Genomic DNA, 25,031 nt, shown 5'->3' on the forward strand with positions numbered 1-25,031 from the left:
TCACCATAAGGGGAAGGGTAGGTCACTTTGGCACAGGCGTCCAGCTCAGGAGGACAGGTCTCCACAGTCTCCACACAATCACCACTGCCTGGCGTGGCCTGGACACAGTTATGGCACTGCAGGGCCTCACCTGAGAGAGGGGAGAGAGAAAGAGAGAGAGAGAAATAGAGAAACATGAACGAAAACACGACTAAACCTTGAAAGTCACTGGCCATAGGCCATAGTCATCGTGTGTAGTCTAGTGCACACTATTGACCTACTATCAAGGTTTTTTTTATCTGAACTTTTGAAAATAAAAACATTAGGATGGTTCAACATGAAGAGATGATATTTACCATAGAGACCAAAAGCAAAGACTTTCATGTTTGGATGTGGTTCTAGGAGAGAAATACACTTTTAAACAGTGTAACCTATATAGACACTACAGTTAACATATTGTTCAATGCCTGAAAGTCTTTGTGTCCTAGGCTCAGACAGACGTTTCAAACAGGTTCAAAAAGTGTGAAGTCAGTGCCCTTTTGCCCATCTTAACATACTGGACCTCTGCAGGTTTCAGTGTAACTCTCCTTCCTCCAGCCCCTCCTTTTATACAGCAATATGAGACTGAAAGACAGTGCTGTGGGAAAAGAACCAGATAAAAAAAAACATGTTATTTTTAAAGCAAGGACACAGGTGCAAAGTCAGAGGATCACTGGGTTTAATATCCTGAACTGGCATCAGCTGTAATTGTGATGTAGCTATGTGATTGTGCTATATAGCAGTTACAGGAGCTAAACACACTTTTACATCTTCCAACTATTTTTCATTAAAAAAAGGGTTGAAAAAGGAGGTGGGGAAATAAGAAAATAAGATCAACTATTTGAAATGAACTTGTAAATTACAATAAAAACAATGAAAAGAAAAAAGGGGGAAATATAAATAGTTGAAATGTTAGGCCTTCCTAAAGGATGAGGAGGCTGTGCAGCCCGCGCTGTGAACCTACCTGATGCTGCAGGTCAGAGTGGGTCCCATTACGCCTGGCAAAAAAAATAAACACTGCATTCCACAGTAAGAACCTTAAACCAACGGTCAAGCATGGTGGTTGTCGTGTTATGGTTTGGGAATGCTTTGCTGCCTCAGGACCTGGACGACTTGCCTTAATAGAAGGAACCATGAATTCTGCTCTGTATCAGAGAATTCTATAGGAGAATGTCAGGCCATCCATCTGTAAGCTGAAGCGAAGGTGGGTCATGCAGCAAGACAATGATCCAAAACACACAATGAAGTCTACATGAAAATGGCTAAAAATAAAGAAATTTGAAGTTTTGGAATGACCTAGTTAAAGTCCAGACCTAATCCCAACTGAGATGTTGTGGCAGGACTTGAAAACCCACAAATGTTGATGAGTTACAGCAGTCCTGATTGGAAAGGTGGAACAAAATTCCTCCACATTGACGTGAGAGACTGATCAACGACTACAGGAAACGTTTGGTTGGAGTCATTGCAACTAAATGTGGCACAACCAGTTATTGAGTGTAAGGGGTTATTTACTTTTTCACACAGGGGCATTGAGTGTTGCATAACTTTGTTTATGAAATAAATAAAATAAGTATGTCATTGTTGTGTTATTTGTTCACTCAGGTTCCCTTTATCTAATATTAGGTTTTGGTTGAAGATCTGATAACTTTCAGTATCAAAAATATGTAAAAATAGAGAAGATTAGAAATGGGACAAATACTTTTTTTACAGCACTGTACTGACAATATGCCAAATAAAATGGGAGTATACTGTACGTTTAAAACAGGTTAAAACAATAATGTTCTCACTTTATTCGCTTCCAGAAAACTAGAATATAGAATATAATAAAATACATATAGAATAAAATGGATATATAACCCTAGCAAGCAAATATGAAAAATCTGATATATTCTCCAGAACTCCTTCACATTATGTTGGCCTATTGAAATAAGCATGTTAATTCTCTATGCTGCTGTTGATCTTTGTATTGTATGTCTGTCACAGGGGTCATTGAATGGAGACCAAGGCACAGCGTGTATAGTGCTCATTTTTAAACTTTTAATGAAAACACTTCAACCTCAAAATAAAACGACCAACAACAGTCCCGTCAGGTAATCTAAACCCAAAACACATAGACAAAACACCCCCCTGTCACGCCCTGACCAATCTACTAGGGAAAAAGGACCTCATACCAGGGTCAGGACGTGACAGTACCCCCCCCCCAAAGGTGCAAAAAAAAAAAAACAACAACAACAACCCCAAACACAAAGGGAGGGCAGGGAGGGTGACAACAGTCTATGGCGGCTCATGTGCTCCACCCAGAACCTTCCTCTTCTCCCGATCCTCCAGCAACGGAGGTGGCTCTGGCTCAAGGTGTAACCTCCATTCCACCCTCAGATCCCTCCACTTCTGTAACATAGGCCTGTGGATCATTATTGGAGGAATCGGACTGTAGATCCTTACCGGAATCACTGTGCTGTAGACCACTGCTGGAGGTTCCGACCTCCAAGCCGCCGCTGGAGGATCTAGGCTGCAGGCCGCCGCTGAAGGCTCTGGGCTGTAAACCTCCGCTGAAGGCTCTGGGCTGCAAACCTCCGCTGAAGGCTCTGGGCTGCAAACCTCCGCTGAAGGCTCTGGGTTGCAGACCTCCGCTGAAGGCTCTGGGCTGCAGACCTCCGCTGAAGGCCCCGGACTGGAAGGCGTAGCTGGAGGCCCCGGACTGGGTGGCGTCGCTGGAGACCCCGGGCTGAGGAGCGTCGCTGGAGGCCCCGGGCTGAGGAGCGTTGTTGCAGGCTCCGGGCTGAGGGGCGTCGCTGGAGGCTCCAGGCTGAGAGGCATCGCTGGAGGCCCCGGGCTGAGAGGCGTCGCTGGAGGCTCCGGGCTGAGGAGCGTCGCTGGAGGCTCCGGGCTGAGGAGCGTCACTGGAGGCGCCGGGCTGCCTGGGGTAGTGGGGCGCACTGGAGGAAGAGTGCGCGGAGCAGGCACCGGACGTACTGGGCCATGGAGGTTTACTGGAGGTCTGGCGCTTACGGCTATTACAACCCATCCTGGCTCGATGCTGACTCTAGCCCGGGAAGGGTGGAGCGCTGGCACAGGATGAACTGGGCTGTGCTGGGGAATGCGGGGTACCGTGCGTGGAGCAGGCGTAGGATATACTGGGCCATGGAGGCTCACTGGAGGTCTGGCGCTTACGGCTAGCACAACCCGTCCTGGCTCGATGCTGACTCTAGCCCGGCAAGGGCGGAGCGCTGGCACAGGACGAACTGGGCTGTGCTGGGGAATGCGGGGTACCATGCGTGGAGCAGGCGTAGGATATCCTGGGCCGAAGAGCCACGCTGGAGGCCAGATACGTTGAGCCGCGCACTTTTCCCTGGCTGCCGGCCAACTCTCGCACGGCAACGTTGAGGAGCTTGTATTGACCGTACCGGACTGTGAGTGCGTATGGGCGACATAGTGCGCATCACTCCATACTGCATTGCTCGCCCCTCTGCGCGCCTGCTCTGCCGTGCCCTTTCCGCCAGTACCTCTCTCCGGAATCTAGCATCGTGCTCCATGCTTGATTCCCCAACTGGCTCTGGTTTACTCCATGGCTCTCTCCAAAATGCCCGGGAAGTTAGATCAGGGCTCCCTCCTGACCTCGCCAAACTCCCCGTATGCCCCCCCCAAAGAAATGTTGGGGCTGTCTCTTCGCCTCCCCTATTGGAGGATACAGCGTCTCATAATACCGTCGCTTCCTCTTGGCTTCTTCCAATTCCTCTTTCGATACTCCCCAGCCTGGCTCCAGGGTCCCTTCCCATCCAGGAGTTCTTCCCACGTCCACGACTCCAGGTACCTCCTCTCACGCTGCTTGGTCCTTTTACGGTGGGTGGTTCTGTCACAGGGGTCATTGAATGGAGACCAAGGCACAGCGTGTATAGTGCTCATTTTTAGTCTTTAATGAATACACTTTCACAACAAAACAATAAAACGACCAACAACAGTCCCGTCAGGTACTCTAGACTAAACGGAAACAACCACCCACAAAACCCCATGAAAAAACAGGCTGCCTAAGTATTGCTTCCAATCAGAGACAACGATAGACAGCTGCCTCTGATTGGAAACCATACCTGGCCACAACATAGAAAATGACAACATAGAATGACACTCTAGACAACCCACATAGAAAACAGAAAACAGAAAACCCAAAACACAGACAAAACACCCCCCGTCACGCCCTGACCAATCATTTTAGGGAAAAATGACCTCATAGCAGGGTCAGGACGTGACAGTACCCCCCCCCCCGCCCAAAGGTGCAGACTCCAACTGCACCCAAACCCCAAAAAAAACAACAACAACAACCCCAAACACAAAGGGAGGGCAGGGAGGGTGACAACAGTCTATGGCGGCTCATGTGCTCTACCCAGAACCTTCCTCTTCTCCCGATCCTCCAGCAATGGAGGTGGCTCTGGCTCAAGGTGTAACCTCCATTCCGCCCTCAGATCCCTCCACTTCTGTAACATAGGCCTGTGGATCATTATTGGAGGAATCAGACTGTAGATCCTTACCGGAATCACTGTGCTGTAGACCACTGCTGGAGGTTCCGACCTCTAAGCCGCCGCTGGAGGATCTAGGCTGCAGGCCGCAGCTGAAGGCTCTGGGCTGTAAACCTCCGCTGAAGGCTCTGGGCTGCAAACCTCCGCTGAAGGCTCTGGGCTGCAAACCTCCGCTGAAGGCTCTGGGCTGCAAACCTCCGCTGAAGGCTCTGGGTTGCAAACCTCCGCTGAAGGCTCTGGGTTGCAAACCTCCGCTGAAGGCTCTGGGCTGCAAACCTCCGCTGAAGGCTCTGGGTTGCAGACCTCCGCTGAAGGCTCTGGGCTGCAGACCTCCGCTGAAGGCCCCGGACTGGAAGGCGTAGCTGGAGGCCCCGGACTGGGTGGCGTCGCTGGAGACCCCGGGCTGTGGAGCGTCGCTGGAGGCCCCGGGCTGAGGAGCGTTGTTGGAGGCTCCGGGCTGAGGGGCGTCGCTGGAGGCTCCAGGCTGAGAGGCATCGCTGGAGGCCCCGGGCTGAGAGGCGTCGCTGGAGGCTCCGGGCTGAGGAGCGTCGCTGGAGGCTCCGGGCTGAGCAGCGTCACTGGAGGCTCCGGGCTGCCTGGGGTAGTGGGGCGCACTGGAGGAAGAGTGCGCGGAGCAGGCACCGGACGTACTGGGCCATGGAGGTTTACTGGAGGTCTGGCGCTTACGGCTAGCACAACCCATCCTGGCTCGATGCTGACTCTAGCCCGGGAAGGGTGGAGAACTGGCACAGGATGAACTGGGCTGTGCTGGGGAATGCGGGGTACCGTGCGTGGAGCAGGCGTAGGATATACTGGGCCATGGAGGCTCACTGGAGGTCTGGCGCTTACGGCTAGCACAACCCGTCCTGGCTCGATGCTGACTCTAGCCCGGCAAGGGCGGAGCGCTGGCACAGGACGAACTGGGCTGTGCTGGGGAATGCGGGGTACCATGCGTGGAGCAGGCGTAGGATATCCTGGGCCGAAGAGCCACGCTGGAGGCCAGATACGTTGAGCCGGCGCACTTTTCCCTGGCTGCCGGCCAACTCTCGCACGGCAACGTTGAGGAGCTTGTATTGACCGTACCGGACTGTGAGTGCGTATGGGCGACATAGTGCGCATCACTCCATACTGCATTGCTCGCCCCTCTGCGCGCCTGCTCTGCCGTGCCCTTTCCGCCAGTACCTCTGTCCGGAATCTAGCATCGTGCTCCATGCTTGATTCCCCGACTGGCTCTGGTTTACTCCATGGCTCTCTCCGAAATGCCCGGGAAGTTAGATCAGGGCTCCCTCCTGACCTCGCCAAACTCCCCGTATGCCCCCCCCAAAGAAATGTTGGGGCTGTCTCTTCGCCTCCCCTATTGGAGGATACAGCGCCTCATAATACCGTCGCTTCCTCTTGGCTTCTTCCAATTCCTCTTTCGATACTCCCCAGCCTGGCTCCAGGGTCCCTTCCCATCCAGGAGTTCTTCCCACGTCCACGACTCCAGGTACCTCCTCTCACGCTGCTTGGTCCTTTTACGGTGGGTGGTTCTGTCACAGGGGTCATTGAATGGAGACCAAGGCACAGCGTGTATAGTGCTCATTTTTAGTCTTTAATGAATACACTTTCACAACAAAACAATAAAACGACCAACAACAGTCCCGTCAGGTACTCTAGACTAAACGGAAACAACCACCCACAAAACCCCATGAAAAAACAGGCTGCCTAAGTATTGCTTCCAATCAGAGACAACGATAGACAGCTGCCTCTGATTGGAAACCATACCTGGCCACAACATAGAAAATGACAACATAGAATGACACTCTAGACAACCCACATAGAAAACAGAAAACAGAAAACCCAAAACACATAGACAAAACACCCCCCTGTCACGCCCTGACCAATCTACTAGGGGAAAATGACCTCATACCAGGGTCAGGACGTGACAATGTCGTGCTCTGCGTGATCCATTGTACTACTCTCTGAGCTAGACCATTTCCCCTATGTTACACTTTTAGAGGTTGATCACAAAGGATTGCATTATTCATCATCAACCCTCTTCACTACGAAGTACACTTAGTCACAAGCCTAAATTGGATTATCATGAAATGAACATCACTGGCTAAATGCTGCATCCTTTGAAAAAGGGCAACATAAATCTGAGAATCTAAGAAACAAGAAATTGATTCATTACATAAACTAGATTTGGTTATTTCAGTGCTTAGTTTTCTGTGGGATACATTGCTTTCAGAAAGTATTCATACCCCTTGAAAATTGAAAATGGTTTAAATCTTTTTTTTTTATTACCCATCTACACACAATTCCCCATCACTGTTGGCAACAATTGCAGCTGTGAGTCTTTCTGGGTAAGTCTCTAAGAGCTTTGCACACCTTGATTGTACAATATCTGCACATTATTCTTTAAAAAATTATTCAAGCATAGATTTTCAAGCTGATTTAAGTCAAAAATGTAACTAGGCCACTCAGCAACATTCAATGTTGTCTTGGTAAGCAACTGCAGTGTATTTTTGGCCTTGTGTTTTAGGTTATTGTCCTGCTGAAAGGTGAATTTGTCTCCCCATGGTCTGTTGGAAAGCAGACTCAACCAGGTTTTCCTCTAGGATTTTGCCTGTGCTTAGCTCTATTCTGTTTATTTGTACACTTAAAAACTCCCTAGTCCTTGCCAAAGACAAACATACCTATAACATTGTGCAGCCACCAACATGCTTAAAAATAGTGGTATTCACTGATGTGTTGTGTTGGATTTGCCCCAAACATAATGCTTTGTATTCAGGACATAAAGTTAACTTCTTTGCCACATTTTTTGCAGGTTTAATTTAGTGTCTTATTGCAAACAGGATGCATGTTTTGGAATATTTTTATTCTGAACAGACTTTCATCTATTCACTCTGTAATTTAGGTTAGTATCGTGTTAGGAAGGACACCTGTCTTTGTAGTGACCAGGGCTGGATCTAGCTTTTTTGAGCCCTAAGCGAGATTTGGTTGAGGGGCCCCGTCACCAAGAGGGAAAAATGTTTTAGTAGCTCCCCTCTTGACAGCAGAGAGAAAAATGTACGTTTTAAAGTTAATTTGCAATTCTACAAGGCGTACAGAAAATGTTGCAGTTTTAAAGCAAGTTTCATGCAGTTCTACACATTTTGTCATGGGTGGAGAGAAAATGTAGCAATTATATAACACATTTCAAACAATTCTGCTAATTTTGCCATTTGTCAGAGAGACATTTTGCATTTTTAAAGCACATTTCCTTCAATTCTACCCATTTTGCCATGGGGTGGAGAGTTTTAAAGGGAAATTAACCTTGTATTCATCCTGTTCAGCACCAAACCAGTGTCTACTACATACAGTGAATTCAGAAAGTATTCAGAGCCCTTGACTTTTCCCACATTTTGTTAAGTTACAGCCTTATTCTAAAATGGATTTTAAAAAATTCTTAGCAATCTACACACAATACCCCATAATGACAAAGCAAAAACAGTTTTTTAGAAATTTTTGCAAATGTATTAAAAATAAAAAAACAGAAATACCTTATTTAGATGTTTCTACAACTTGATTCGAGTCCACCTGTGGTAAATTCAATTTATTGGACATGATTTGGAAAGGCACACAACTGTCTGTATAAGTTCCCACAGCTGACAGTGCATGTCAGAGCAAAAACCAAGCCATGACATAGAAGGAATGTCCGTAGAGTCCGTAGAGCTTTGGGACAGGATTTTGTCGAGGCACAGATCTGGGGAAGTGTACCAAAAAATGTCTGCAGCATTGAAGGTCCCCAAGAACACAGTGGCCTCCATCATTCTTAAATTGAAGAAGTTTGGAACCACCAAAACTCTTCCTAGAGCTGGCCGCCCGACCAAACTGAGCAATTGGGGGAGAAGGGTCTCGGTCAGGGAGGTGACCAAGAACATGATGGCCACTCTGATAGAGCTCTAGAGTTCCTCTGTGGAGATAGTTGTCCTTCTGGAAGGTTCTCCTATCTCTGCAGCACTGCACCAATCAGGCCTTTATGGTGACCAGACGGAAGCCACTCCTCAGTAAAAGGAGTTTGTTGGCACATGACAGCCGACTTGGATTTTGCCAAAAGGGACCTAAAGACTCTCAGACCATGAGAAACAAGATTCTTTGGTCTGATGAAACCAAGATTGAACTCTTTGGCCTCAATGCCATTCGTCACGTCTGGAGGAAAACTGGCACCATCCCTATGGTAAAGCATGGTGGTGGCAGCATCATGCTGTGGGGATGTTTTTCAGCGGCAGGGACTGGGAGACTAGTCAGGATCAAGGCAAAGATGAACAGAGCAAAGTACAAAGAGATCCTTGATGAAAACATGCTCCAGAGGGCTCAGGGCCTTAGACAGGGACGAAGGTTCACCTTCCAACAGGACAACGACCCTAAGCACACAGCCAAGACAATGCAGGTGTGGCTTCGGGACAAGTCTCTGAATGTCCTTGAGTGGCCCAGCAAGAGCCCGGATATGAACCCGATCAAACATCCCTGGAGAGACCTGAAAATAGCTGTGCAGCAACGCTCCCCATCCAACCTGACATAGGTTGAGAGGATCTGCAGAGAAGAATGGGAGAAAATCCCCAAATACAGGTGTGCCAGCTTGTAGCATCATACCCAAGAAGAATCAAGGCTGTAATCACTGTCCAATGTGCTTCAACAAAGTACTGAGTAAAGTGTCTGAATACCTATGTAAATATATATTTTATTTTTTTATTTTTAAGAAATTAGCAAAAAATTCTGAAAACCTGTTTTCGCTTTATCTTTATGTGGTATTGTGTGTAGATTAATGAGGGGAAAAAAACTATTTAATCCGTTTTAGAATAAGGTTGTAACCTAACAAAATGTGGAAAAGTCAAGGGGTCTGAATAAAGGCACTGAATGTGAAAACAGCGTGCTTCGATGATCTGTGGTTAAAAAGATAATGTCCTAAAAAAATGCTTCTCTGTGACATCACATGGTAGGATTAGAAGTACAAAACAGGGATTTTCAAAACCTGGATGTCACGTTGGTATGAAGAGATTCGGGAGACAGGCGCAGGAATGTTTAATAGGGTTTTTTATTCATCCCAAATGACGGAGTGGCGTGTAAGGGCACGGGGACGAAGACCAAATAAACACGTAACAAAAACACAGGGTTGAAACCCAAATAAAAGAGAGAGGAGTGCCTCGAATAAATACACACGCGCACAATGATTAACCCACGGGACTCGTAATCGTCTGCGCAATCCACAATGGCATGAAAGCCAAAACACACAGCACAGTTACTCCAACGGACATAGTAACAATAATCGACAAGACCATGGAAACCAAAGGGCACATATATACAAATACTAATCAGTGGAAATAGGGGACAGGTGTGCGTGATTAAAGTTCTGGAGGGATCCGTGACACTGGAACGAGTTTCTAGCACAAGGTAGGGTCTTTTCTTGCTCCCCACATCACCTTGAATCTCATATTGTTTGAAAATCACTGTTTTTAAAAATGTTTTACCTTTTGATGATGTCATCGGGTAGAACATTTCAACTTTATATTTAATTCTACGAAACTTACAAATTAGCCATTTTCACATATGTTGACACTGGTATTGTGCTGGAGATAATGCAAATGAGGTTGAAAAGTTGCGGTTTAAAGCAAATTACCTGCAATTCTACTAATTTTGCCATGGGGCAGAGATAAAAAAAAAAATCACATTTTATTTGCTGGAGCACCCACCCGTAGCACGCGCTCCAGCAGGTATATTTCACTGGTCACCCCCAAAGCCAATTCCTCCTTCGGTCGCCTTTCCTTCCAGTTCTCTGCTGCCAATGACTGGAACGAACTGCAAAAATCACTGAAGCTGGAGACTCATATCTCCCTCACTAGCTTTAAGCACCAGCTGTCAGAGCAGCTCACAGATCACTGCACCTGTACATAGCTCATCTGTAAATAGCCCATCCAACTACCCCATCCTCATACTGTTATTTATTTTGCTCCTTTGCACCCCAGTATCTACTTGCACACTCATCTTCTGTACACCTATCACTCCAGTGATTAATTGCTATATTGTAATCATTTTGCCACTAAGGTCTATTTATTGCCTTACCTCCCTTATCCTACCTCATTTGCACACAACTGTATATAGACTTTTTCTATTGTCTTATTGACTGTATGTTTGTTTATTCCATGTGTAACTCTGTGTGGTTGTTTGTGTCGCACTGCTTTGCTTTATCTTGGCCAGGTCGCAGTTGTAAATGAGAACTTGTTCTCAACTAGCCTACCTGGTTAAATAAAGGTGAAATAAAAATATATATTTAAAAAATAGAATTGTACACATTTGCCATGGGGCACAGAGACATGTTTGCCGTTTTAAAGAAAGTTTTCTGCAGTTCTACACTTTTGCCATGCAGTGGAGAGAACATGTTGAAATTCTATAACACATTCTATGCAATTCTACTCATTTTGCCATGTGGCAGACAGAATTCTTTGCAGTTTTAAAGCTAATTTCCTGCATTTCTACAAACAGGCCCCAAGTTTGGATAACTGGCCAGACAAATTTAGCAATCAAAAAATTGTTAGCTGACATGGCTAATTGAGTGACTGTCAGTGACTGACAAAACAAGATTTTGAACTTGCACCTTGTGTATTCTACTATTCTAACTCAACAGTAAGTTCAGACCCCGACTGAGTTCCAAAAAACCCCACACATAAAATCATTTAAATCATTTGTAAACATTTCGAAAAACGTCATTCCATTTTGACATTATGGGGTCTTGTGTGTAGGCCAGGGACACAACATCTCAATTGAATCACTTTTAAAGTCAGACTGCATCACAACAAAATGTGGAAAAAGTCAAGGGTTGTGAATATTTTCTGAATGCACTGTATATTCCCAAGAGCAAAGGGCCAAATGTACAACCATGCTAAATGTTGTTCCATTCTTGCAATTACATTTATATCCACTGGAGGGTACCATCAACACACTAATATTCACTGAGAATGACAGAGACAGACAGTCTTCTGTGTCATAATTATGGTTTTATCCAGACAAACCATTTTACCCAAGATGTGTACACATATAATAGAACACAAAATGTATTAACACACATTTATTACTTTGCTTACAAATGTTTTGTTCCTTCAATTTCTTAGTTAAGCTCTGTGCTTTGTGCCTCTCTGGAGTAGCCTTCTACTAATGATAACACAGCTATAAATGACTTATATAAAATAAATAATGAAATAGTAGCAAAGCAAACTAATATTCAGGTGTGAAAATAAGATTTCATCGTCTAGGCCACAACATATCCGGGGCACTCACTCACGCACGCACACACAAACACACACACCACAATAGTGTGTTTGAAGCATTTTGAGAAGTACACAAGTACATCCAGTGAGCACGGATAAGTCAAAATGGTAATGGTTCATAAATGTACATTCAAATAAGACATTTGGTGCATTCAATAAACTTCAATGCAGTTATATAACAGTCTTGTTCGGAGGTTATAAAGACATTCTCCCTGTATAAGTTATGGGGCTACACATTGGCTGGCTCCCAAGCTTTGACACAATGTCTGGAGTCCCTTTGCCAGCTGCTATGCATTTGGAATCTCTCTTTCTCTCTCTGTATCTCTTTCCTCACTTTCCCTTCTTCTCTCTGTTGTCTGACAGGCCCACTGATTCCAAAACAAACAGACACATCCTCTCCCCTCCTCTCACTCCCCTCTCTACTATACTCCCCCTTGCTGGGGAAAGCTCTCTGTTTCCTCCCTCCTTCCAGTGCTTTACTCAATGGCCTCCATCTTAATGAAAACATGGACCAAGTTTTAAAGGCCTACTTCTTAGTAAAACGATGTTTAAACTTCTACCTCTTGGTAAAACGGTGTTTAAAGGCCTACCTCTTAGTAAAACGAACAGTATGTCTAATTATTTACAGATTATCTTTGTGAGCCCATATGTCCAGTTTCTCAGTCAAAGAGCTTCATTGGTAGATAAAAGCAGTCATGCTAAAGTGATGCCACTTTGCGGCGGCAGCGTAGCCTAGTAGTTAGAGCATTGGACCAGTAACCGAAAGGTTGCAAGTTTGAATCCCCGAGCTGACAAGGTACAAATCTGTTGTTCTGCCCCTGAACAAGGCAATTAACCCACTGTTCCTAGGCCGTCATTGAAAATAAGAATTTATTCTTAACTGACTTGCCTAGTTAAATAAATAAAATATCTCCATGTTGTTGAATAAGTTAGTGCACATCCCCAGAAGAGCTGTAAATTATTCCACTGGTCCTTTTAGGGCGAGTCAGTCACATCCCATGTCTGGGCGACTCCCTACTACCTAACTCATGTGCCAGGGTACAGGGTACAAACTGCCTCCTGGCATTCTGGGTAGAGAGTAAACACTCCTAAATTTAATCATCTTCCCGCTGTCCTGTAGGGAGCAGCTGTACAAGTAAAAGCCATCATAGGACAACACAATGCAGTCTGTGGGACACAGTGGACCTGTCGGCCCGCCACTTGGCTTTCCTCTTCTTCTTCTGGCTCCTCTCTGGAATCTGTTGCCTGGGTGAGAGAGAGAGAGAGAGGGAGAGAGAGCGAGAGAGAGACTCTCATAGCATTTGTATCAAACAGACAAACCTACTCTAAATAATCTGTGGCGGTAACATACCTGATTACCCTAACTAACTCGTGGAACGCCTTGTCAACATTCATGGCTGGGTCCTTAGCACTTGTTTCAATGTAAGCTATCTGTAAATTAAAAAGCTCCGAATTTAGTATGGAGATCAAACAATATCTGTTGATGATATATATGTCAAGTTCACACATTCACTCACACTGTGTTTACTAGCCATCTCCCTCCCCTGATCACTGGGTATTTTACGTAAATGCAGCAGGTCCACTTTGTTGGCCACAAGAACCATAGGAAAGGATTCCCTAAAAAATAAGAAAAATAAGAATGAATGAATGAACGAACGAATGGACGGACTAATAAATGCATGAACGCATGAATAACTGAATGAATGAATGACTGTTGTCCTGGCCACGGCCACCAGTGGGAAGTTAAGTAGTAAATCCCACCGGTCCTTCACCCTGAGGATGAGTTGATGGAAGCGGTCCACATGTTCAAAGCTGGCCTTGTCTGTGACAGAGAACACGATGAGGAACCCGTCCCCAGTCCTCATGTACTGTTCCCTCATAGCACTGAACTCCTCTTGGCCTGCTGTATCCAGAACTGCAGAGACAGACACATGCACGATCAGGCAGGTCACACATATAACATCTACACTGAGAACAGTATTACGAATGATCCTGGTTATTCATGAATATTTGTAACTGTGTGCTGATCCCTCAGATTTCACAATGGCTGCACAATAACGTTGTCCTTTTTTCTCCTTATAACAGAACATTCAATCGTGTTCTTCAGTACATTGGGAAGATTATTTCGGGGGAAACGACATAGTACTTTGGCCAGGTTAACAGGTCGGGCTTTTTATTTGTAATGTATCTGCTATCTATAAATCCATTTACCGTCCAATATGGCCCACTGGGCATCAATCTCAGTGTGTTTGAGGTAGGAGTCCTCGATGGTGGGGTCGTAATCGGGGACAAAGATCTTCTGAAAGAACTGAATGGTGAGAGCACTCTTCCCCACTCCCCCATCCCCCACCACGACCAGCTTATACGTGGGGAGATTGTCGCTGGGAACAGCGCTCGTTGCCATAGTGACAGCTATGCTATACCTGGAACACAGAGGGAAGACAGAAGATGGTGTATGTCTGACTGATGCCATTTAGAATGGGCGTTTTGCCCCTCTCTTGCTCTGGACAAAAATACCTGACAAAAATCACATATGAAATGCCACAGGTAATAGCGTGGTAATAGAATACATCTTAAATGAATATTATAAAAGCAGAGAACCTTCTTTTTCACTGCAATGCATAGAAAACATGGTAATCATAATGTTTAGCTTCCATTCCTTATATAGTCGCTTACTCACTCGGCCAAAACAGTATCATTCTTATGTTGGAATACCCACACCTTTTCACTGAAAACATCAAACACTCAAACAAGGCTGAGGTCTGTACTGTAGCTGTCTATTCCTTGTCTGCTGGATCTTCACTGATGTACTTAAGTCAGGGAATCACCCACCCACACACACACGCCATGAGTAAGCAAACCCAGCCTGCAGCTCCATACAATGGCACTGGTCTAACATGATGACGTCACAAAGAGAGCTCTTCCTTCCTGCGGTCAACAATGGCGGGACGTGGAGGGTTTCCTTTCTCAGTGGATACTGTAGCCTGTGTCCCTGAACAAAGCAGGAAAGGGACCCAGATGCCTGTGGAACTTACAGGCCCTCCAGAACAATGTTGTAGCCAGAGAATGGGCCAAGGGCCGACCAACTCAAACAATTCTCAGTCAAACCTGGGGGCTGGGGAGACCCTATTCTGAGGGTTCCAAGGGGTATCATATTCTCTAGGGCAGGGTTCCCCAACTGGGGAATTTGTCCCCCAAAGTTTCAGAGAACAACAAAAACACGTTTTTTTTACATAAAAGACAGTAAAAACACCAGGAAATCAGCTCCAAGTTATTTTAATTTAAGAAATGTGTTAAAGTATTCCCACGCATAATAGAGAGACACGTGATCTCATTCAAATGTTAGCAAGGTTTTAAATAATTGTTGTAGATATTATATCTATTTGGGCTTCTTGTGGACAATTTGATGTCTACAAATTATGTGTAATTATGTTCCAGCCCCCCTCAAGAAAAATCGGCCCATGGCTGAATCTAGTTGATGATCCCTGCTCTAGGGTCATTATGAAAAATACTGTTGTTGTTTCTTTTTTCAAAGTATTCAAGATAAGCCTTTAAGTTATTTTTCAGTTATATGTCATCAAAGGCTGTTCTAATCGCATATTATGTAGGCCTACCTGCAGAGCACAACCTGTTGATCAAGAGGACTACTTCATGTAGTCTGACGTGGGTGATTCCTTATTTCTCAGACACATTTCGCGCACACATTCACCTCATTTGTGATCAGTCAGATCTGTGACTCATAAATCCCCATTCATCTGTGATTCACAAATCCCATATCCCCACTGAACACTTTCGTTTTTATTGTGCCATATTCGACCCAATAACAAAGTTGAACAATTATTTGCTTAGGCATAACCAGATAAAGTGGGATTCCGTATTGTAAAATGCCTCGCCATTCCATATTATTCCATGGTATAATTTGACTTTCACACACATTTCAGTAGGATACAGCTAGGCGTGACTTTACATCTGAAAACACCAGACATCCCAAAGCAACGCAATCTGTAGTAGCCGATTAAATAAAAAAGCTTACCCCAATATATATACTGTAAAGTCGCCTGAATGAAGTCACATTTCTTGCCTTCTCGTGTTGTAAAGCTGACTTCATTCAGATCTGTACATTTATATCCAATCAATTTCATATCACAGCTGCTGGAAAAGCCAGCATCTGCCACAAAAATGTAACAGTTACTTTGCGCTGCAACAGCTGATACGATAGGTTTGCTTCAAGCGGGAGAAGGGGGGTCAACATTTATTATTTTTGAGCAAATAAGCCATTATTTTAATGATTATAGGTCACATTTAGAGTTTGTCGGGCTTAATTTAAGTGCTTAAGTATTGACTTTCAATGTGTTATGTTTTTAGCCTGCCATTTTTGGAGGGTAAGTAAAACAATATTTGATCATGAGCCCCCTGATGTAGAAATGGAGCATTCCATAATGGCTCAAGTCCAGATGTGATCATATAAAAAATAATGTAAGTAATTTTCAACCAATGTATAGCCTATTGCTTATTTACAAAGTATCTATAAACTATCTACAAAAACGAATAAAGAACCATTTATTAACAACTTCCAAACTCTCCATGAATAATTTTAAGTAGGCAATACCTTAATGTTACTTACATGTTACCTACAAGTGGGCAGTTCTAGATGCGGATGTACAATATCAGAGTTTCTTCATTTAATTTTGAAACTATATACAATATACCAGTTATTACCATTAATCTCAAAATAGAAGTGGCATGAACATAGAATTGGCCACAAGATGGGAGTATAGGATATTTATTTGCAAAGGTAGATAAATGTTTAATAAGCGTTTAATATATCACACACAAACTACCTTTATGGAAAAAGATTTGAAGTTACGTACAATCTAATAATAATAATAACAGTATTAACGTTTAATATTTTTCCCATTTCTCACAATATAGGCTGCGCGCGTGCGTGTTGTGAAATCTGCGCCTCGAATGCCACGCCTACTAGTTTGACAGACATCACCCCCGTTCAACAAAAAAAATGTGTTGTGGAGTTTACGCCATATTTCGTTGCTGCCCAATGGTTTATGCTGCATATAAATGATCAACATCTTCAAACGAGGTTGTCTTTGAATTGAACTAGAGTTTGGGGACCGCGGAAAGGAAGCTCTGTTTTGTTGTTGTTGTAATCATACCTACCTGCTCGTGCTTGCCTTGCTCGCATTACAATGGTTGCGTCCTGTATTGACGTTTGCCTGGGTCCATCATCGCTGTGGTGCTGAAGAGAAACGAACCTGTGCGGCCGAAACGAACCTGTGCGGCCGTAGCGAGTGTATGCTGCTGCGAACGATGAGGAGGTTTCTGTGGATCTGCAGCGGTTGAATTTCACCACCTCGCCCACTTATTGCTGTGTTCTTGATTTTATCCCTCAAAAACCTGGACTCTACCGGCGCAGTTTATGAAGGTAACGTTAAGCAGCCTGCATAATAATAACGTCATGCCATGGTTAGCTTGCTAGCTTGCATAGCACAGCTGTTGTAGCAATTTAGCCAACTAGCTGTTAATCTATCCAGAGACAGTATAGCTACACCTCTACGTTAGCTGATACTAGTCCTAGTGACAGTGACAACTATTTGATGGCCTGGTGGTTGGCTTTCTAGCTAGCTAACATCAATGTGTTGTTCTTTTTTCCCTGTCAAATGCCAGTTGGCATGCATATAGGCTACAGTTAACTAGAATAGAACAGAACAGAATAGAGTGTGCACTTCTGGTTTTGGGAGTGTAGGCCAGGGGAGAAGGTAAAGGTTAAATATATGTCTGGGTCAATAGATGGATAAACCTGTTTCTTGAATCAGTACACAGAGAAACCCCACTGATTCTGATTACATGTAGGCTAAACACTGGTTTAGCTGGTTGACATAATAAACTCCACTCAGTTTTCATACAAGTCCTGTTTGCCTGTAATAATGCAGTTATATATGGAAGCTCTAGTCTAGTGCACTGACTGACTTCGTAGAAACACTAGGCTTCTAATCTACCTGCTGCTACAAAGAAAGACTGAGGGAATAGAGCTTCACAGAAATGGCTTTGTCCCTGGAATCTATAGAATCCCCAGTGATGTCATCATGACATTTCCTTCTCTGCCTGCTTTGCTGACCATAGTGGAATATAGAGCTAGAGGAGCAGCCATTTGCTATCACACAATCGCAACTGTCTCTCTCTCTCTCTCTCTCTCTCTCTCTCTCTGATGAAGAGCTGCAGGGCTATAGTGGAAAATCAAGAGAAAGAGTAGAAAGAAGAGGATGCTTGTATCCTCCACCTCTCCATCTCTCTCCGTCTGTCTAAAGCAGCCTCACACTTTTAGAGACTGGGTCAGTTATTGTCAAAGTGCAAGGCTTTTGACAGTGCAGTGAATGAGAGTGATGGAGTACATGGGATTTGATGGGGGAGAAGGGGGGTGTGTGCTGAAACGGATGAAACCGAGCAACGTAGCGTGTGCTGCAGACAACGGAAAAGTGTGTGGCAAATGACATAAAACACATATGTGCTCATGAAGCTCTAAAACAGGATGAGTCACTAGGGGGTCTACACTGTAGTGTCCCCACCTCCACAGTATGGGGGTGGTGAGTAAGTAACTACACTGCAGCTGGGGCTAAATATCTGAATGAATGAGATCGATAGCAACAAACACCTCTGGAGCTTTAAGAACGGGAGGGGGAGGCGGAATGGCCGCAAATGGGGTTTTATCAATGGCAACGTTCTCTAACCTCTAGCTCACGGCAATCGACAACGTAATTGTGTTTGTTAGGTTGTTCATCATTATGCACAATTCTGTGTGGACATAATTGATAGCCTATGTTGCACAGGAGTGCAGGTGATTTTCATTTGCGACCCAGAAGCCTTTTCAGAGTAAATCTCTTATGTCGTGAACAATGTTGTTTAGATTTGTGCCCAGGGCTTGTTAGCTACTGTTGGCTTTAGCCTCACAAAGCTGAGAAGGCTTGCTAGACCACGCACGGGGAAAAAAACTGAGAATAGTGGAAAGAGAGAGAAAAAAAGAGCGCATACGCTCTCTAGTGTCACGCATGAGTGTGTGATCTGTGATGCATGTGTGGCGCTCCACAGTTGATCTAATGATGGCAGCCCTCCAAATGGCATCCTATTCCCTACATAGTGCACTACTTTTGACCAGAGCCCTATGGTGAATAGGGTGCCATTTGGGACGCACTTGTGGTGACTGAGGTCTGCAGAGTGGAAGAGCTGAGAGTAAGGGGAACTCCCTTTGTGTGTGGAACATAACCTATCTGGGTTGTGTTCAGTAGGCCACACTGTAGCAAAATGTGTTAAAACGAAAATGCGTGATGTTTATTGGACAAGTCCAAGTAGTCCCTCCTTGTTTTAGTCCATTTTCTTCCGTTTCATGCCTAATGAACATGACCCTGGTTGTTTGTACTGTAGTCTCTTGGGGGAGAGATGTGTCTGAACTGTACACAAAGCATGTTAATCCAGTGCTGGAGTGGGTGGGAGTGTTTCAGGAGCCAAGGTTTAATAAAACGATTATGTCCCTTAGCTGTCATCGCAGTTTATTGTACACAGATGCTTTGAAGAATGAATGTAGCCTTAGTACATTAAGGGATTTCTGTTTTATAACCCATAGTGATTACTGTATCAGATAGGTAATGCTGTCCTGTTGTACATGGTGTGAAAATACTAAGACAACGGCAGGCCAATATATCACCTGATGGATCTGTAAAGCAATGTGTAGCCTACTTTATTCAGGAGTGAGGTTACTAACTTCGGTCTAGGGCCTAGGAGTTGCATTAGGATTCAAGGTAGGCTATGCATTTGGAATGGTGTCTGTCTGGTCTCTCCACCCAGCTCCAGTAATCCAGAGCTCTGGCTCTATTACTGAAAGGTCACTCAGCCCCATAGATGATTTGGACTCTGTTATGGTGGGGGGTGGTGTTGGCAGGCGAGCCAGGTTGGAAGCGGGTTACACTGACACTGTCACACAGTCTATCTGCTCCCATCCCTCAAGTTCATGGGTATTGGATGGACCCACCCTCCACTCAAGGCTAGCTGCCATGGCTATTCACTGCCAGCTTTGTGTGATTGTCCTGGAGGCTAAAGTGACAGAAAGTGCAGTAAACGAACACAGTGACAGACAGTAAAGGTCAAAGTAGGTATTTATGGATCAGTATGTTCATTAGGATTCTACTGTGACTGTTCCATGTGTTGACATCTGCACACTGTAGGTGATATTTTTGGACTGCAACTTTGTTCAAAGGAGGGCCGACGTTGTAAATAACCTTAGTCTTAACCTGAGACTCGTTGGGACATTTGTCTTTTTTCTGTTGGTAAGCGATAGTAACCAAAAACGGTCATTTCCTGAATAGACTTGAATAGATAATAAGGTATGGGTCAAGCCAGGACAGCCACTCCCTAGACATTGTTTAGGCCTAGTTTGACCATTTCATTCAAGAATTCAGAACATGGAAAACATAGACAAAGTGCATGTGAACTGTTAAAAACATGTTTAAATAATGGGAATGATTAACATGATAGAATAATAGCTAGTAGGTTTTGAAGCGTCTGATCCCTGATCCCCCTGCTTTAACCTCTCTCTAACTGTTGAGAAGTTGAGACCCGTGACAGGGTATTGACCCATGTGGGTGTTCTAGAGATGGGGGCCAGTGTGACAACACAGTACAGCGCCTCAGCGTGTCTTTGTGTGTTGCACTATGACATTCACAGGAACACCATTGTCACTGACAAAAGCCCTGCTGCTGGTGTGGCCATGGTTTATTTCGGGACCTTTCTGTGTGCAGTCAGTGGATGATGTCATGCAGGAAAAAGGTCAAAGGTGATATAGCCTATCCTAGTTGTTTTAAAACTCTTTCTATGTTTCTGCAGTCACTTTTCTCCCTAATATTTGATATGATTGTGAAATATGATTTGAATAAGTATTTATCACCCTTCCCCCTATTATTACAACTTTATAACTCAGAATTAGGCCTAACAGCATCCATCCGAGCGTGTGTGTGTGTGTGTGTGTGTGTGTGTGTGTGTGTGTGTGTGTGTGTGTGTGTGTGTGTGTGTGTGTGCGCGCTCTGGTAGGGACGTGAAGACTGCTCTCCCTCCTGGGGAAGTCCTCTGTAGTGTGTGTAGCTGTCTTCCTCCCAGCGGTAGTGAACTGGGTCATGCCTCACTGAATCCTTTCATCGTACTGCAGCCTGACTGTGAGAGCATAGACCATAGAGGATCAAGGGCCTTGGATCTGCTAGGGATCTCTTTCTAGAAAGTACTAGAATGAAGTATGACATCCTCAGCATCAGTCACAGATTTAAGGAGGGGTGCGTTGTCTTTATTATTTTTACTTGACTCAAATATGCCGTTGCCGACTGTTTAAATAAAAAGGGGTATACTGGTGTTGAAGACGAGGCTAACCATTCGCCATTGCAGAATATTTACTTTTATTTAACTAGGCAAGTCAGTTAAGAACAAATTCCTACCTCGTCCAAACTCTCCCCTAACCCGGACGATGCTGGGCCAATTGTGCGCCGCCCTATGGGACTCCCGATCACGGCCGGGTTGTGATACAGCCCAGGATCGAACCAGGGGCTGTAGTGATATGCTGTGCTTTAGACCGCTGCACCACTCCGGAGCAATGTCATGTATTTAAATGCAGTATAATAAAAGGTCCCTCACCCTGCTGTTTTCTTTCTCTGTGTTGCAGACCCAGTGTGGACAGTAATGACCTCACCCTCCCAGTTGCCAGCTGGCAGTAACTACAATGACCGAGCATCAGAGCTGGCACAAGACAGGCAGCACACAGAGGTGGTCTGTAATGTTCTTCTGCTGGATAACACAGTTCAAGCCTTCAAAGTTAACGTAAGTACTGTACTATACTACCCCCGGCATCTACACTGACTGTACAGCCCTACATATCACCATAGAGAATGACTGGGTCAGGGCCTTCTCTCTCTTCTCTCAAGACCAGTTGTCTATCAATAGGCAACACAGTAACCAAGTAGGCCTATAAAGATAAATTAGACTTTGTTTAACCTGTTGAGGACAGATGTTCCGCTAGCGGAACCCCGTTCCGCCTGCGGAACCCCTAGCCAACAGCCAATGGCAACGCACGGCGCGAAATACAAAACCAACTAAAATACCAAAATTCAATTTTCTCAAACAATCAACTATTTTACACCATTTTAAAGATAAGACTCTCGTTAATCTAACCACATTGTCCGATTTCAAAAAGGCTTTACAGCGAAAGCAAAACATTAGATTATGTTAGGAGAGTACATAGACACAAATAATCACACAGACATTTTCCATGCAAGCATATATGTCACATAAACCCAAATGACAGCTAAATGCAGCACTAACCTTTGATGATCTTCATCAGATGACACTCCTAGGACATTATGTTATACAATACATGCATGTTTTGTTCAATCAAGTTCATATTTATATCAAAAAACAGCTTTTTACATTAGCATGTGATGTTCAGAACTAGCATACCCACCGAAAACTTCCAGTGAATTTACTAAATTACTCATGATAAACATTGACAAAATACATAACAATTATTTTAAGAATTATAGATACAGAACTCCTTTATGCAATCGCTATGTCCGATTTTAAAATAGCTTTTCGGCGAAAGCACATTTTGCAATATTCTGAGTACATAGCTCGGCCATCACGGCTAGCTATTTTGACATCCGCCAACTTCGGGGTCACCTAAACTCAGAATTACTATTAGAAAAATTGGATTACCTTTGCTGTTCTTCGTCAGAATGCACTCCCAGGACAGCAGACACCCCATTCCACTTTCTGGCGGCTTTAGAGAGCCAATGGAAGCCTTAGAAAGTGTCACGTTACAGCACAGATGCTGTAATTTCGATAGAGATGTAGCAGAAGGACAACAAATTGTCAGACAGGGCACTTCCTGCATGGAATCTTCTCAGGTTTTGGCCTGCCATATGAGTTCTGTTATACTCACAGACACCATTCAAACAGCTTTAGAAACTTTAGAGTGTTTTCTATCCAAATCTACTAATTATATGCATATTCTAGTTTCTGGGCAGGAGTAGTAACCAGATTAAATCGGGTACGTTTTTTATCCGGCCGTGAAAATACTGCCCCCTATCCCAAAGAAGTTAAAGGGTAATTCTGCCGCTTTTCAACCTCATGTTCATTACCTCCAGCACCATACCAGTGTCTACGTATGTGAAAACGGCACGATTCTATGATCTGTGGTTAAAAATATATTTTTTAAATGCTTCTCCGTGACATCTCAGGGTAGGATTAAAACTAAGAAAAATTGTGAATTTCAAAACTTGCAATGAGTTTCTAGCCAGAGGGAGGGTATTTTCTTGCTCCCCACAAATATTATAGTGCTTAAAAATGTCATCGGGTAGACATTTTTAACTTTATATTTTTCTACAAAATGTAGAAAAGCACAATTTTCACACAGTGCATTCAGAAAGTATTCAGACCACTTTGACTTTTTCCACATTTTGTTACGTTACAGCCTTATTCTAAAATGGATTAAATCGTTTTTTTCCTGTAATCAATCTACACACAATACCCAATAATGACAAAGAAAAAACAGGTCTTTAGTATTTTTGCATATAAAAAATTATGAAATATTGCATTTGCATAACTATTCTGACACTTTACTCAGTACTTTGTTGAAGCACCTTTGGCAGAGATTACAGCCTCAATTCTTCTTCGGTATGACGCTACAGGCTTGGCACACCTGTATTTGGGGAGTTTCTCCCATTCTTCTCTGCAGAACTTCTCAAGCTCTGTCAGGTTGGATGGGGAGCGTTGCTGCACAGCTATTTTCAGGTCTCTCCAGAGATGTTCGATCGGGTTCAAGTCCGGGCTCTTGCTGGGCCACTCAAGAACATTCAGAGACTTGTCCCAAAGCCACTCCTGTGTTGTCTTGGCTGTGTGCTTAGGGTCATTGTCCTGTTGGAAGGTGAACCTTTGCCTCAGTCTGAGATTATGAGCGCTCTGGAGCAGGTTTTCATCAAGGATCTCTCTGTACCTTGGTGGTTCCAAACAACTTCCATTTAAGAATGATGGAGGACACTGTGCTCTTTGGTACCATTTCCCAAATCTGTGCCTTGACACAATCCTGTCTCGGAGCTCTACGGACAATTCCTTTGACCTCATGGCTTGGATTTTGCTCTGACATTCACTGTCAACTGTGGGACCTTTTATAGACAGGTGTGTGCCTTTCCAAATCATGTCCAATCAATTGAATTTACCAAAGGTTGACTCCAATCAAGTTGTAGAAACAGGATGCACCTGAGCTCAATTTCGAGTCTCATAGCAAAGAGTCTGAATACTTATGTAAATAAGGTATTTCTGTTCTTTATTTTTATTAAATGTGACTCACCACCTGGATTTTGTCTTATGTAGCAACATTTGAATTTCATTTTTTTTTTTTACATTGGATAAAAATAGAGACTCAGAGCTACAAAATGCTATATCATACACAGCATTTTTGAGGAACAATGGGAAAGTAATTCTACTTTGAAAGTTTATACACTTGTAAACTCACTTTTGAGAAAAGGGCCTTTGAATGTTTTGGTACCTACTAGAGAGCTCTCCTTTGTCTACACCCATTCAGCATTATTCACACCCTCTTAAGCCAGCCCCACCCATCTCTTTAAGGATTCACTTGAGGTCATGTGCTAAAGACTAAAAGTGGTAGTATCCTACAACAAGGAAACATTCCAGGTTAACAGAAAGTGTCCAGATAAAAATATTTTATAAATATTAGATGACGCTTACCCAGATACACTTGTCTAAATTGATGGGTCATGTGAAAGAAATGTTATAACCCCCAGCCACATCCAGTGGTGGGAAAAGTACTACATTGTCATACTTGCGTAAAAGTGTAAATCATTTAAAATTCCATATATTAAACCAGACGGCACAAATGTATTTTAAAAAATAAATAATTTGACGGATAGTCAGGGGCACAATGTACGTAAGTATCAAATGTAAAAGTAAAAATATTTCATTTCGACTTCCTTATATTAAGAAAACCAGACAGCACAGTTTTATTATTTTTTGATGGATAGCCAGGGGGCACACTTCAACACTCAGACATAATTTACAAATGAAGCACTTGTGTTTAGTGAGTCTGCCAGATCAGAGGCAGTATGATGACCAGGGATGTTCTCTTGATGAGTGTTTGAAATTGACAATTTTCCTG

The 25,031-nt window shown here is 44.0% G+C and overlaps 2 protein-coding genes across 6 annotated transcripts in view; one reads left to right on the forward strand and one right to left on the reverse strand.

Annotated features, from left to right (window-relative positions):
• Positions 1-9,855: 9,855 nt before the first annotated feature.
• LOC115196008 (tyrosine-protein phosphatase non-receptor type 4-like) overlaps positions 9,856-25,031 on the forward strand; it is a 42,722-nt gene continuing 27,546 nt past the window's right edge. For 3 of the 4 annotated variants that reach the window (XM_029756439.1, XM_029756441.1, XM_029756442.1), the window contains exons 1-2: positions 17,129-17,255; positions 21,528-21,682. In XM_029756439.1, coding sequence (XP_029612299.1) covers positions 21,545-21,682 — 138 coding nt within the window. In that variant the 5' untranslated portion in view covers positions 17,129-17,255; positions 21,528-21,544. Of the gene's footprint in view, positions 9,945-17,128; positions 17,256-21,527; positions 21,683-25,031 lie in introns of those variants that run through there. The other variant, XM_029756440.1, reaches the window with a different exon arrangement.
• LOC115196009 (ras-related protein M-Ras) lies at positions 11,529-17,038 on the reverse strand. Of its 2 annotated transcripts, none has more exons than XM_029756445.1 (6): positions 16,991-17,038; positions 14,027-14,238; positions 13,577-13,730; positions 13,333-13,432; positions 13,167-13,246; positions 11,529-13,060 (listed from the first exon to the last, which is right to left on the reverse strand). In XM_029756445.1, the coding sequence occupies exons 2-6, from the start codon at positions 14,217-14,219 to the stop codon at positions 12,961-12,963; spliced, it is 627 nt and encodes a 208-aa protein (XP_029612305.1). In that variant the 5' UTR covers positions 14,220-14,238; positions 16,991-17,038; the 3' UTR covers positions 11,529-12,960. The 2 variants fall into 2 exon arrangements, with proteins under 2 accessions (XP_029612305.1, XP_029612303.1); XM_029756443.1 differs by lacking the exon at positions 16,991-17,038 and adding an exon at positions 15,849-16,050.

The sequence above is a fragment of the Salmo trutta genome, chromosome 6 (assembly GCF_901001165.1).
Source record: "Salmo trutta chromosome 6, fSalTru1.1, whole genome shotgun sequence".
NCBI classification, from domain to species: domain Eukaryota; kingdom Metazoa; phylum Chordata; class Actinopteri; order Salmoniformes; family Salmonidae; genus Salmo; species Salmo trutta.

Excerpts from the sequence above, each read along its gene's own strand:
- LOC115196009 (XM_029756445.1), bottom strand. The coding sequence starts at position 14,219 with ATGGCAACGAGCGCTGTTCCCAGCGACAATCTCCCCACGTATAAGCTG. Across the intron at positions 13,731-14,026 it reads CCAGTGGGCCATATTGGACG|TTCTGGATACAGCAGGCCAA; the intron begins GTAAATGGATTT and ends CTGTCTCTGCAG. Across the intron at positions 13,247-13,332 it reads AGATGGCTAGTAAACACAGT|ATAGCTTACATTGAAACAAG; the intron begins GTGAGTGAATGT and ends TTTAATTTACAG.